This window comes from Lagenorhynchus albirostris, chromosome 12 (genome assembly GCF_949774975.1).
Source record: "Lagenorhynchus albirostris chromosome 12, mLagAlb1.1, whole genome shotgun sequence".
NCBI classification, from domain to species: domain Eukaryota; kingdom Metazoa; phylum Chordata; class Mammalia; order Artiodactyla; family Delphinidae; genus Lagenorhynchus; species Lagenorhynchus albirostris.
In genome coordinates this window covers 70386117-70398418 of record NC_083106.1, presented here as the reverse complement: position 1 = coordinate 70398418, position 12302 = coordinate 70386117, and the positions used below count along the sequence as shown (strand labels likewise).

General features: G+C 37.4%; 1 protein-coding gene across 5 annotated transcripts in view; it reads left to right on the top strand.

Moving 5' to 3' along the window:
- LOC132530576 (cytochrome b5 reductase 4) overlaps nucleotides 1–12302 on the top strand; it is an 83100-nt gene that overhangs the window by 38336 nt on the left and 32462 nt on the right. For all 5 annotated transcript variants that reach the window (XR_009543823.1, XM_060167809.1, XM_060167806.1 and 2 more), the window contains 4 exons: nucleotides 5783–5812; nucleotides 7993–8053; nucleotides 9448–9505; nucleotides 11115–11208. Coding sequence is in view for 4 of the 5 variants with exons in the window: in XM_060167809.1 (XP_060023792.1) it covers nucleotides 5783–5812; nucleotides 7993–8053; nucleotides 9448–9505; nucleotides 11115–11208 (243 nt within the window). In the remaining variant the exon portion in view is untranslated. The remainder of the gene's footprint in view (nucleotides 1–5782; nucleotides 5813–7992; nucleotides 8054–9447; nucleotides 9506–11114; nucleotides 11209–12302) is intronic.

Genomic DNA, 12302 nt, shown 5'->3' with positions numbered 1-12302 from the left:
AGCACTGTACCAGATCATAAATGCACTCTTAAAATTTTAATATATTAAATTTTTTAAATAGTCACATTTTCTTTATATATATATTTTTTATTGAAATATAGTTGATTTACAATATTGTGTTAATTTCTGCTATACAGAAAAGTGATTTAGTTATGTATATACACACACACACACATTCTTTTTTTTAATATTCTTTTCCATTATGATTTATCATAGGATATTGAATATAGTTCTCTGTGCTGTACAGTAGGAGCTTGTTGTTTATCCAGTTCTATATATAAAAGCTTCCATCTGCTAAACCCAACCTCCCACTCCATCCCTCCCCCACCCCCTCCCCCTTGGCAACCACCAGTCCGTTCTCTATGAGTCTGTTGCTGTTTCATAGATAGGTTCATTTGCGTCATATTTTAGATTCCGCATATAAGTGACATCATATGGTATTTGTCTTTCTTGTTCTGGCTTACTTCACTTAGTACGATAATCTCTAGGTCCATCCATGTTGCTGCAAATGGCATTATTTCATTCATTTTTATGGCTGAGTAATATTCCATTGTATATATACCACATCTTCTTTATCCACTCATCTCTCGATGGATATTTAGGTTGTTTCCATGTCTTGGCTATTGTGAATAGTGCTGCTGTGAACATAGGGGTGCATGTATCTTTTTGAATTAGAGTTTTTTCCACATATATGCCCAGGAGTGGGATTGCTGGATCTTATGGTAGCTCTACTGTTAGTTTTCTGAGGAACCACCATACTGTTTTCCATAGTGGCTGCACCAGTTTACATTCCTACCCACAGTGTAGGAGGGTTCCCTTTTCTCCACATCGTCTCCTCTCCAGCATTCGTTATTTGTAGAGTTTTTAATGATGGCCATTCTGTAAAATAGTCACATTTTCTAATGGCATAGCCCAGTGTCAGGAATGTTTCTTCTTAATTTCTCATTGTTTTATCATGGTTTCTAATACTTTATGTTTTTAGTTTTCACAAGCGCTTGCTGACTATAAAGCACTTAGAACCATAGATCAGTAGAATACTTTTGAGGTGGAAGAGGGATTTAGAGCTGTTCTAACACCGTCAGTTTAAAAGGGAAGATCCTGAGGCTTGTAGGTATATGTACTTTCCTTAAAGGCTACAGTTATTTGATAGGAGAAGCCCACCATTGAGAGAAATCCTGGGTGCTTCCTTTTGTGAGGCAGAAAATCACCTCATTAAAGTTATCTTCTTTCAACTAATTTATTTCTCTTTGGTATATGCCAGTGGTTCAACCTGGGTTGAGTTTGCTCCCCAGTGGACATTTGGCAATGTCTGGAGATGATTTGGTTGTCACAGCTGAACTAGATGCTAGTGGCATTCCCGTGGGTAGAGGAGAGGTCAGGGGTGCTGCTAAATCCCCTACAAGGCACAGGATACACTCCCATGACGAAGAATCGTCCGGCCCCAACTGTTCCTAGTGCTGACATGGAGAAACCCTCATATATGAATTAGTTTTTTATTCTTAAAAATGATGGTATTAGTGGCATCACTAATTGGGTGGGCTGGCTGCCAGCTGGGAGGTCAGCTTCTGTATAGTCAGTCAAAGTTCCCTCTTCTAGGAGCTACCGTTTCCTCATTGATAAGATGGGGACAGTTCAGGGCTCAAGTGGGTGGACAGAGCACAAGCTCAGAGGCTCAGTACGGGGGAAGCAAGACAGTTACTAGTGGAGAGAAAGGGGTGGGTGTCATGATGAAGTGGACTTTACTGGCTGAGCAGATTTGCTTTCTCAGCCAGGCTACCTTCATCTACTTTTGTGCTATAGGTCCCACTGTCTCAGTGATTCCTGCCAGAAAGATATAAGGGACAGGTAATTAAAAATGGGGGGTGAGAAGTCCCCGGTCAGGGGGCAGATGCAGGCCTGAGCAGGAAGGGGGTTTTGCTGTATGATTGTGACTGGCCAGTGTTTGGTTTAAGTTAGTATTTGTTTTGTTTTCAGAGAGAAATGATTGTTTTTAACGTGCTTTTTAAAAAATATTTATTTATTTATTTGGCCGTGTCGGGTCTTAGTTGCAGCACGCGGGATCTTTAGTTGCGGCATGTGGGATCGAACCCGGGCCCCCTGCACTGGGAGCGTGGAATCTTGGCCACTGGACCACCAGGGAAGTCCTGAAAAATGATTTTTGAACATGTATATTTGTGTATAGGTAATACCAAATAAGAAAGGAGTGGTTAATCCCTCTGAGGATAGGACAAGAGTAGAAAATAACTAATAAATTGGAGAATTGAATAAAAAATGACAAGTATAGCCTTGAAAGCAGAAAATACAAACGTCTAAAAATGCAGTATTTGCTGTGATTAGTTAAATGAATCGTGGAGAGAAAAACTGACCAGGAATAAGTAACTATATAGTCTGGTACTTTTAGAACTTTTTAATCCTGGAATTTTTCAGAGTATGTGTTTGAACTATTGAACCTTTATTTTAATTCTGCTAGTAGACTACTTCTAGGATAAGGAGTAAACTTCTGGGCCTTGAAGTTTGAGAGATGTACAAAATTTGAAGATGATTCAGAGGATATTTACAAAGATAAATTAAGGAGAGTAAAAGAGAAGGATAGTTTAGAAATACATAAATTATTAAATTTTATAGAATTTGAGAAATGAGTTTATGACTTCGGAAACAAAACCAAGAATTAGGCCTCAGTTGTGTTATGAAGAGTTAGTTCTCTTTAGAGATGAGGAAGAATTTCTAGAGAAAAATGGTTATTAAACACATTGTAGAGAACCAGGGAGTCTTCTGGCCAGGCAAAGCAGTAAAGGGAACATGGAATGGTACACTTTGGATTTTGTGACTAAGATCCCTGGTAATAAGACAGAGCTCCTATCTGATAGTTACGTGACATCAGCCTTTTGGAGTGAGAAAGGAAGGTGGGGTATGTAGCTACGGATAAATATGACATTCAGATGTAAAAGTGCGGCATTTGTCTTCCTAGAATGTTTTTTGTTCAGGGCCTCCTAAAAAATGCTTACATATTTTCAAAATGTAGCTAAAATATTATTTCCTCAATGAAATCCTTTCAAATTTCAAGTAGCAGTGCCCTCCCTCATCCCTGTGCTTCCATGCCACCTTCTATATTTCTCTTTTAAAACATTTATCATATCATATTGAAAAGACCATATTGAAGTTTCCAATTTAGTTTATTTAATTTTTTCAGTAATACATTCACGATTCCAGAATGAGAAGTGCCATGGTCATACCTTTGTCTCCCACCTACCCTTTTCCCTCCTGTGCACAGATGCAGGTAACTGTGTTATTGTGTATCCTTCCAAATCATCTTTACGCATGTATAAGCAAACTGAACATACAGTCGTATTTTCCTAACTTTTTATCCAAAGGGTTTCATATTGTGTCACTATCCCTATTAAGATGATGGTCAACAGGTATTTGTTAAATGAATCAGTATACTAGTAAGACAGGGTTTGTTTGTTTGCTTGTTTTTTAACTTTCCCCATCCCAGGGGATCCTTCTGCGGCTCCACTTAGAAGAGGTAAACTAGATTGGGTTCACAGTTAAAAATTGTCGCCAGCCCTCTTACCAAAGAAGAGTTGAGTGCTGATAGATCACAGCTCCAGTCTTCTAAAGGACTCAGACCTTTCCAGAAAGCAGAGGTTCTGATCAGAGTAATGCAGTCTAACCAATATTATAAGAAGATGCAAATTTTCTTGGCCATGGAGCCAACCAAATGATGGAATTAGGTATCAAGACAGAATGTTAGATTTCTTGTTAGAGAGGAAAGTATCTCATGTGCCTAGAGTAACTCTGATGTAAATGTGCTTAGCAGTAAAAACAAATAGCCTCTCGTATTTCTGTGACTCAGTTTTCAAAAAGAGTTGCAAAAGTACACTAGTGGAGGTTTTTGTTTTTTTGTTTTTTTTGTTTTTTTTTTTTTGTGGTACGTGGGCCTCTCACTGTTGTGGCCTCTCCCGCTGCGGAGCACAGGCTCCGGACGCGCAGGCTCAGTGACCATGGCTCACGGGCCCAGCTGCTCCGCGGCACGTGGGATCCTCCCGGACCGGGGCAAGAACCCATGTCCCCTGCATCGGCAGGCGGACTCCCAACCACTGTGCCACCAGGGAAGCCCACTAGTGGAGTTTTAAAGATATTTTAGATCATTTAGCTAGATGTTCTCTTCCTATTGATACTCCTTTTATTAAAGAAAAAAAAGACTCAGAAAAAAATGAATAACTTAGCAGGATCCATAAAGTTCTGACAGGTTCAAATCAATTCACATCAGACAGGAAGTAATCATATGAGATGACATATTTTTTCCCTAGAAACAAATTCCCTGGGGACAAGTTTTCAAAATCTGAGCCTCTTAGATAGAAACAAGTTGTTTTACATGATAAATGAGATTCATCAAACTGCCAACTATGTTGTACACTGAAACTGGGTTTAATTTACTTATGTTACTGTGAGTTTGCTATTTGTTCTAAGATATTGATAAAACAAATGATCACAACTGCAGTAGCAAAAACAGATGAAATTGTATGAAAGTAAGTCAGCAAGCAGGGACATCAGTGATCCCTTGCAAACTAATGACTAGATTTTCATCTGGCAGTTGAGAAACAAAGCTCATTTTGAGGCATAATTTAAATGGTTTTCAGGTCCTGTGTCTTTTCAGAAAGTATTATCTCTCACAATGGCATGTTAAGAAAAATGGCGCTTAGTTTCAGGGGAGATGAAGTTTAATCTTGGCTTTGCTGCTAAAGAGCTGTGGGGTTCATTCAAGTCCTGACCTCTGATTTTCAGCCTTTAATGAGGGGAGCACATGATAAATTTGGTGTATGTTGTTAAGATCCCTTTCAGCTATGAACTTATTTCAGTAAAAAGGGGAAAATAAAAAGAATGGTTATCTGACCTCGTTAATCATGGGTATTTTATGGCATGTGAGTGAAGTGGTAGTAATTATGGGATCTCTGGCTGATTGAAAATCAGAACATAAAAAAATTTGAAAGCTTTGATATACGTACTTTGGTTTATTTTTCTACAAAACAAGGTGATGTCACCTTAACAAGTAATGTCTATCAGTTTAGTTTACTACTTGAATATTTTGTGTTAGCTTGGCATTCTTTTTTTTTTTAAAACTCTGGCAACTTGCTGAGGGTTTTATTTTGACATATGGTTATAAAACTTGTGGTGATCAAAATATAATATAGATTTGTGAGCTGGCTGCCATCCTGAAAGGAAACACCCATTAAATTTTTTTCTGGCTTGCACCCCTAATGATTGATTGCACTGATATACAAGTGAAAGTCTTAACATATTTTCAACATTTTGGCCATTTAAATTTGGAGTAATAATAATCATTTTAACTGCTCACTTAGATAGGAAAGATAATAAGGTGTCTTTCTTTGGGTTAATATGTATGTTTCATATATAAAGTGTAATCTAATAAACTTTGGATAGTTTTGACTAATTTAGAATATGATGACCAGGACAAAACTTGGGTCTTTATGTGCTTTCTAAAGAAATTAATCAAGGTATTAGAGCAAAAATGTCCAAAGAAGGAGGAAAAAGCCCAGTGAAATTGGAGACAAATGCCTGCAGAAATGGCCTGCTGTCTTCAGAGATGAAATTTCTTACTTAAAGCATAGGCCATCTGTTTATCAGCCTTATTTCTCTCCTCAGGCCTCGGAAGAAAGCCCTTCAAGAAGAGGGCTGTTACCTTTAACTCAATAATATTAACCGATCTTCTCTCTGATGTTACAATATTCTTACCTAACTTTTTTTCTAAACCACTGTACAGACTATCATGAGGAAAAGAGACTCTTAAACGGTAAGCCATATACATTTATAGTAAAAAATGAATCATATTCACATGACTGTGTACAGTATTGCCTCACAGAATTATTTGGGGTATTTAGATATTTTTTATACAAAGGATGTGTTTACTTGCCTAAGCTTAGAGGATTTGGCAGAGAACTTTGTAGATCCCTTATTGCAGCCCTCCTTTTTTTTTTATCTTTATATATTGATGTTTTTATTTTATAGGATAGATTTTTTTCAGGAGTGTAATTACTGTTTACATTCTTTTATATATACATATCTTTATCAGAGTATAATTGCTTTACAATGTTGTTAGTTTCCGCTGTACAACAAAGTGAATCAGCCATATGCATACATATATCTCCCCATTTGCCCTCCCTCTTGAGCCTCCCTCCCACCCTCCCTTTCCCACCTCTCTAGGGGGTCACAAAGCATCGAACAGCTCTGACTCTTACCATAATCCCTTCTATAACATCCCTGAACATGTGTTCATCTGCCCTTAGCTTGAATACTCATGGTGACTAGGAGTTCCACCCTCAGAGGCCAGGCTGAATGTGTCCCTCCCTCAGGCACGGGGTGCTCTTCCAGTGTCTACACAGATGCTGAGCAGCCAGCCTATTAGTCTCCCCTCCTCTGGGCTCGGCAGTTCTGGCTTCCTCAGCCATTCAGTATGACTTGGAATTATGACTGGCACTGCCACTAACCCCCCAAAAAAGTTTGGTATGACACTTATGAAATGCACGGGGCTACTCTGACTGAACCGTATTACTAATGTATGTTTAAAAATTGGGTTTTTTTCCCTCCCTATTTGCATAAGAAGGTTATAGAAATTCAGCTAATAAGCTGGATTGCCAGATGAATTACCTTTTCTTTTTTAACTAGAAAAGATTGTCTTATTGTAGACTACTTTATGCAATTTGTGATGTAACACCTGAAGTTGTTTGTCTGACAGTATCACTGATAGTATCTTTGGAGCTCTTGCGTGTTCTCAGAGTTTTCAAAAACAGTGAGAAAACCAGAGCCTTGAAAGTGTGATGTTGAGGACTTCCCTGGTGGCTCAGTGATTAAGAATCTGCCTGCCAATGCAGGGGACAGTGGTTCGAGCCCTGGTCCAGGAAGATCCCACATGCCGCGGAGCAACTAAGCCCGTGAGCCACAACTACTGAGCCTGTGCTCTAGAACTCATGAGCCACAGCTACTGAAGCCTGTGTGCCTAGAGCCCGTGCTCTGCAACAAGAGAAGCCACCCCAATGAGAAGCCCATGCACCACAACGACGAAGAGTAACCCCAGCTCGCCACAACTAGAGAAAACCCGCGTGTAGCAATGAAGACCCAATGCAGCCAAAAATAAATTAAAAATTAAATCTTTAGAAAAATAAAAATAAAAAATAAAATTTGATGCTGGGGCACATCCACAAGAATGTCTAAAATGAAAAAAGACAGAATACCACGTGTCAGCAAGGTGGTGGAGCAACAGGGCTCCCATACACTTCTGGTAGAAAGTGTAAATTGGTATTACCACTTTGGAAAACTGTTTAGCAGTATTTACTAAAGCTAAACATATACATGTCCTATATACCTACCAGAAATGTAGATGGATGTTCTTTAAGAATGTATATGTACATGTACAAGAACATTTATAACAGCACTATACGTAACAGCTAAAAACTGCCCAAATGTCCATCAACAGGAGAATGAATAGGTTCCGGTATATGGTATGTTCATACAGTATAGTAATACTCAGTAATAAAAAGGAACAAACTACTGATGTATTCAGCATCCTGGATAAAATCTCAGAAAGCTCCAGACCTGATTTATTGTTTACTATTAATCATGCTGATTTGACATTAACTGAAATGTCTATAGAGCTGGACCAAAAAAGCCAGACCAAAAGAGAACATATTTTATTATTCCATTTTTTATAAAGGCCAAATGCAGGCAAAAACTAATCATGATGTTAAAAGAATAGTGGTTACCCTTGGGGGAGGGGTGCTGAGTGGAAGGGGGCACAGGGAGGTGCTGGCTACAAGAGTTTGTTTTACTTATGAAAATCCATTGAGTAGTACATTTATGACTTGTGTCCTTTTATAATATTTCAATAAGAAGTTTACTGAAAAGATGGGGAAAAAAAAAAAAGAAAAATTATACATGGATGAACTGTAGCTATTTTGTTTGTTTTTCTTTGTGAAGGCATGCTTCCCAAGAGCCAAGTGACAGATCCACTTGCCAAAGAAGGGCCTAGTTCTCCAAGGTATGCATCCTTGTTTTACTTTTTTAAAGCGTAATCAGTTCTACACCATAATATACACGTTAAAAAAATGGCTCTAAGTTTGATTTATTGCTTATTTTATTAATTATGCTTCTTTGACACAACAACTGTAGTGCCTCATTTATCAGGCATTGTTGGAGAATGAGCTGTTCCGTAAATATGAATTTTTAACATAACTGAAGTTTAACCCATTTTAAACACCACAACTTTAAAAAAGAACAATTTTTTGTGATTATAAAATATACATTCATGGTAGAAAACTTGGAAAATAGAAATACAAAAGAAAGTGATAGAATCAGTTGTAATCCCACCAACCCTGGATATAGACTCTTAATATTTGGTTTATTCCACACAGTTTATTCATGTGATACCTATTTCCATACTATTCTATTTTGATAATACAGTATTACAGTATATTCTATGATCAATTTCCTATGTCATGAAAGATTCTTCAAAAGCATTTTTTGTCTGTATTCTATCATGTGATGGAAATTGATCATAGAATATCCATAATTTATTCAACTATTCTATTTTTTGTGTGTCTAGTTTGCTTTATTAGTTTTTCATGGAAATCCTTCAGAACGTATTGTACCCTGTCTTAGTAAATTAAGCAATCCATGTATATTTTTGTTAATGATATTTCAGATGCCCTTAGTGTTATGTGTGTTACTTGTAGTCTTTCTCTTACCCCCTTTCCCCCTATCATGAGTCTATAACAGCAGCTTCTGGCTCTACTTGCTATACCTGTTAAATTATTTCATATTCAATTTTAAGTTAAGGGCCTGAGGATACCTCCTAGCATTCACATTGGGGGCCTGTATACAGGTAGTAAGTACAAAAACAGAATCAATTTGATCAATAGCTATTACAAAACCGAAGACTTAGTTTTTCCTTAAGTTTTTACTGTTGACCGTTAAGCATCCTTGGTGAGTTAATTTCTTGAGGAGTAATAACATATTTGTGACAGGGAGGAGTGAAGGTAATAAGCATGTAGATTTTGTCGTGCTCCTTCAGAAAACATGTTGCGCTACTGCTCTGATAAAAGGAATTTTAGATGTGTAACCTTTATAAAAAGTGCCTTGTCAAGGATCTTGTTTGTTTTTATCCAAGTTAGAATACATGGATGTGTAAGTATTTTAAATTGAGAAATAATTGCTTTATTATTTATTTCATGGTAACACCACTGATTATTTAGAAAAAAACCTTTACCTAGAGAAATATATTTCTCACTGTAGATTTTGAACTATGTTTTAAATCATGTATTTATTGTGTCATATTTTATATTTTTAAATTGTATATATTTTAAAATTATATATTTAATGATTTAATATATGTTACTGCACATGATTATTTATTCTTTTTAAAATATTTTACAGCTACGACTGGTTCCAAACAGACGCTTTAGTCACCATTGTCATATATACTAAACAGAAGGTAAACACATTTTTAAGATCAGAAAAAAACAAAAAAGTAAATAATAAATGTGAGCTATGCGCAGGTGTACTTTTCTAAGAGCTCTTCTTGTATTAACTGACAGCAACTCTGTGAGGTAGATCCTTTCGTTACCCCTATCTTACAGATGAGGAAACAGAAATTAAGTAGTTTACCCAAAGTCTCACGGTAAGCGGCAGGTCTAGCACTTTGAACCCAGGCAGGCTGGCTCCATAGTATGTGCCCTTAACAACCATGCCATAGCACCTTAGGGAAAAAATAGACGAGGAAGAAGCATAGTTTATGTGCTCTTCTGTGATTTTTTTTGTGTTTAAGCATGGATAACAGCAGTGAGAGTCCCCGTTTAACTTCACCATACGAACTAATTTCCTGCACTTAAATTGGAATTCAAGAGCCAGGAGAGGCTGTACTGCTGGAGCTTAGTATGCTTAAGCCACTAACGGGGTTCAGTTAATGCCCTCTGAAAACTAAAATTAAGGAGTTAATTCATTCACTAAGTGTTTATTGAATCCCTGCTTCATTTTCAACACCATCGTAGAATTCAGGAATCTAATGATGGGCCAGTTTCATAGAGACTGAACTCTCACCAGGCTTACAGTCCAGCTGGGAAATCAGATAAATAAGCAGGCAACTTACAACATCTCCAGACACATCCTCCAGCAACTGGCAAGGTTCCCACACTTGAGGAACTGTGGAGATTTAAAGACAAGTTCTGGCAGCTAGGAATTTCTGAGAACTCATGCTACTTCTGTAGTAGCAGAACCACATCTGAGCTGGTGAGTGCCTCCTACTCCTGCAGCAGGATCTGATGGCTCCGCAGGAGTGACCAGCCTCTGCCTGAAAGAGCCAGGAGGCCCAGAGAGGCACTGCTTGTCCCGCCTTCCACTCCCTCTTGGTATTGTCTCCTAACCAAGCAGTCCTGAACCAAGAGGACAGGGCCTGGCAAGGTTGGGGTCTGTGTGCTTTCATTGGTGATATCAGTGAAGCGCAGAGGATGGATGATTAAGGGAAGGGGGAAGGTTTCTACGTGGAATAATGTATTCAGTGTATGGTGTAAACGATAGGCACCAAAATAACTTGCACCAAAGCTATGTAGAAATTAGAGACATCTAAAAATTTGTTAGTGAATTTATTATTATTATTATTTTTGATAAGCTGAGCTTAAGAGGTTGTGTTATTTGCACAGTGTCACATAATAGTGGAAAGATAAAAATGAACACAGATATCTTGGCTTCTTGTCTGATTCTAATTTTTTTTCCAAATTATTTATTCAACAAATATTTGAGCACCTACTTGGTGCTGAGCAATATTCTGAAGACAGTATTCTGCCCCTTACACTTAGAGCTTAAAGACGAGTGTGTAAGGTAGACATTAAGCATAGACAAATGCATAGTTAAAATTGTGATATATACTTTGAAGGAGAAGAACTGGGTTGTATGAGAGAGAAAAAAACCGGAATAATGTGTATTTAGCTTGTGGGTTCTGTAAATAAGTACCATATGAACTTTCACTGATCAGCTTAAAAGTATAGTAATAGGAGTTTGGTGAAAAGTTTACTTTTTAATCTTTCTCTTTTTGATTTCCATTTAAGGATATCAATTTAGACTCAGTAATAGCTGATCACCGGGATGATTCCTTTAGAGCAGAAACAGTTATCAAGGATTATTCATATCTTATACATATTGGTAAGTACCTTATTCTGTATTAATGGAAACAACTTTTGTTTCCTTTAGGTATAGTAGTTACTGGTGTAGAGTCTCGGTACCTATAATATTTTATGTGCCATTGTCATTTTGGTTTTTCATTTTTGATCTTTTTTTTCTGTTATTTCTTTATACTAAGGAAAGTGCTAGCAAATGGCAGTACAACCTCACTTTTCCCAAGTTTAAACAATTAGGTGCGATCAAAATCAATAATCATATGAAATACTTGTTGGCCCAGCTTTGTAAGACTCTGTAACTTTACCTACAAATAAATCTCCGGAGGCCTGCCTGTCATGTGCTTCCACTGAGTAGACATCACCAGGCACTGTTCTATCGGCCTGTCTCTTGCCAGCCGCAAGGTTATACTGTACCCTTCAGCTGCCTGTCCCTTCATGGGCAAAGACCTACCATACAGTTCACTTCTCTCTGTTTTGAGAGGTTACAGATCTATCAGGGGAAAGAAATCAGGACTAAAATCTAGAATCAAGGTAGCAGATTCTTAATCCATTTCTCACCCATAATGACTCTAGGAGTTCATCATTTTCTCCTTTAAAGAAGGTAATGTTATTCTAGTTAGAAATGAAACAAACCAAAACAGCAAGAAGAAAACTGTATTTTAAGCACACATTCTTATGTAAAGAACGTTTCATTTACTTTTGCAAAACAGAGACTGAAATTCTCCAGGCCTCAGATGACTCGCGATTCAGCTCATGGCTTTACCATATTAATGAAGGACCTTTAGTCCTGAATTTGATTGGAGTTGATAAATGTTTTTTCTTTCTTATTTTCCCCCCACTCATTAATCAACCTCAAATATTAAACATTTCTTCTAGAAATACATGCTACCCTATTTTTTGCTAGCATAAGATCAAATATATATTGCCTCTTAGGGAGAGTTTTAATCAAAAACTCAGATGTCTAGAAAAGTATACATTATTCATTAGCTCTATCATGATTTTTCTTTAAGGAAGACCTCTGTGTCAGCATTTACTATGTTTCAAATACTTTATGGCTAGTTCTGTTCACACTGTAGCTAACTGTATCTTGCACACATATAAACAACAAACAAAAATTCC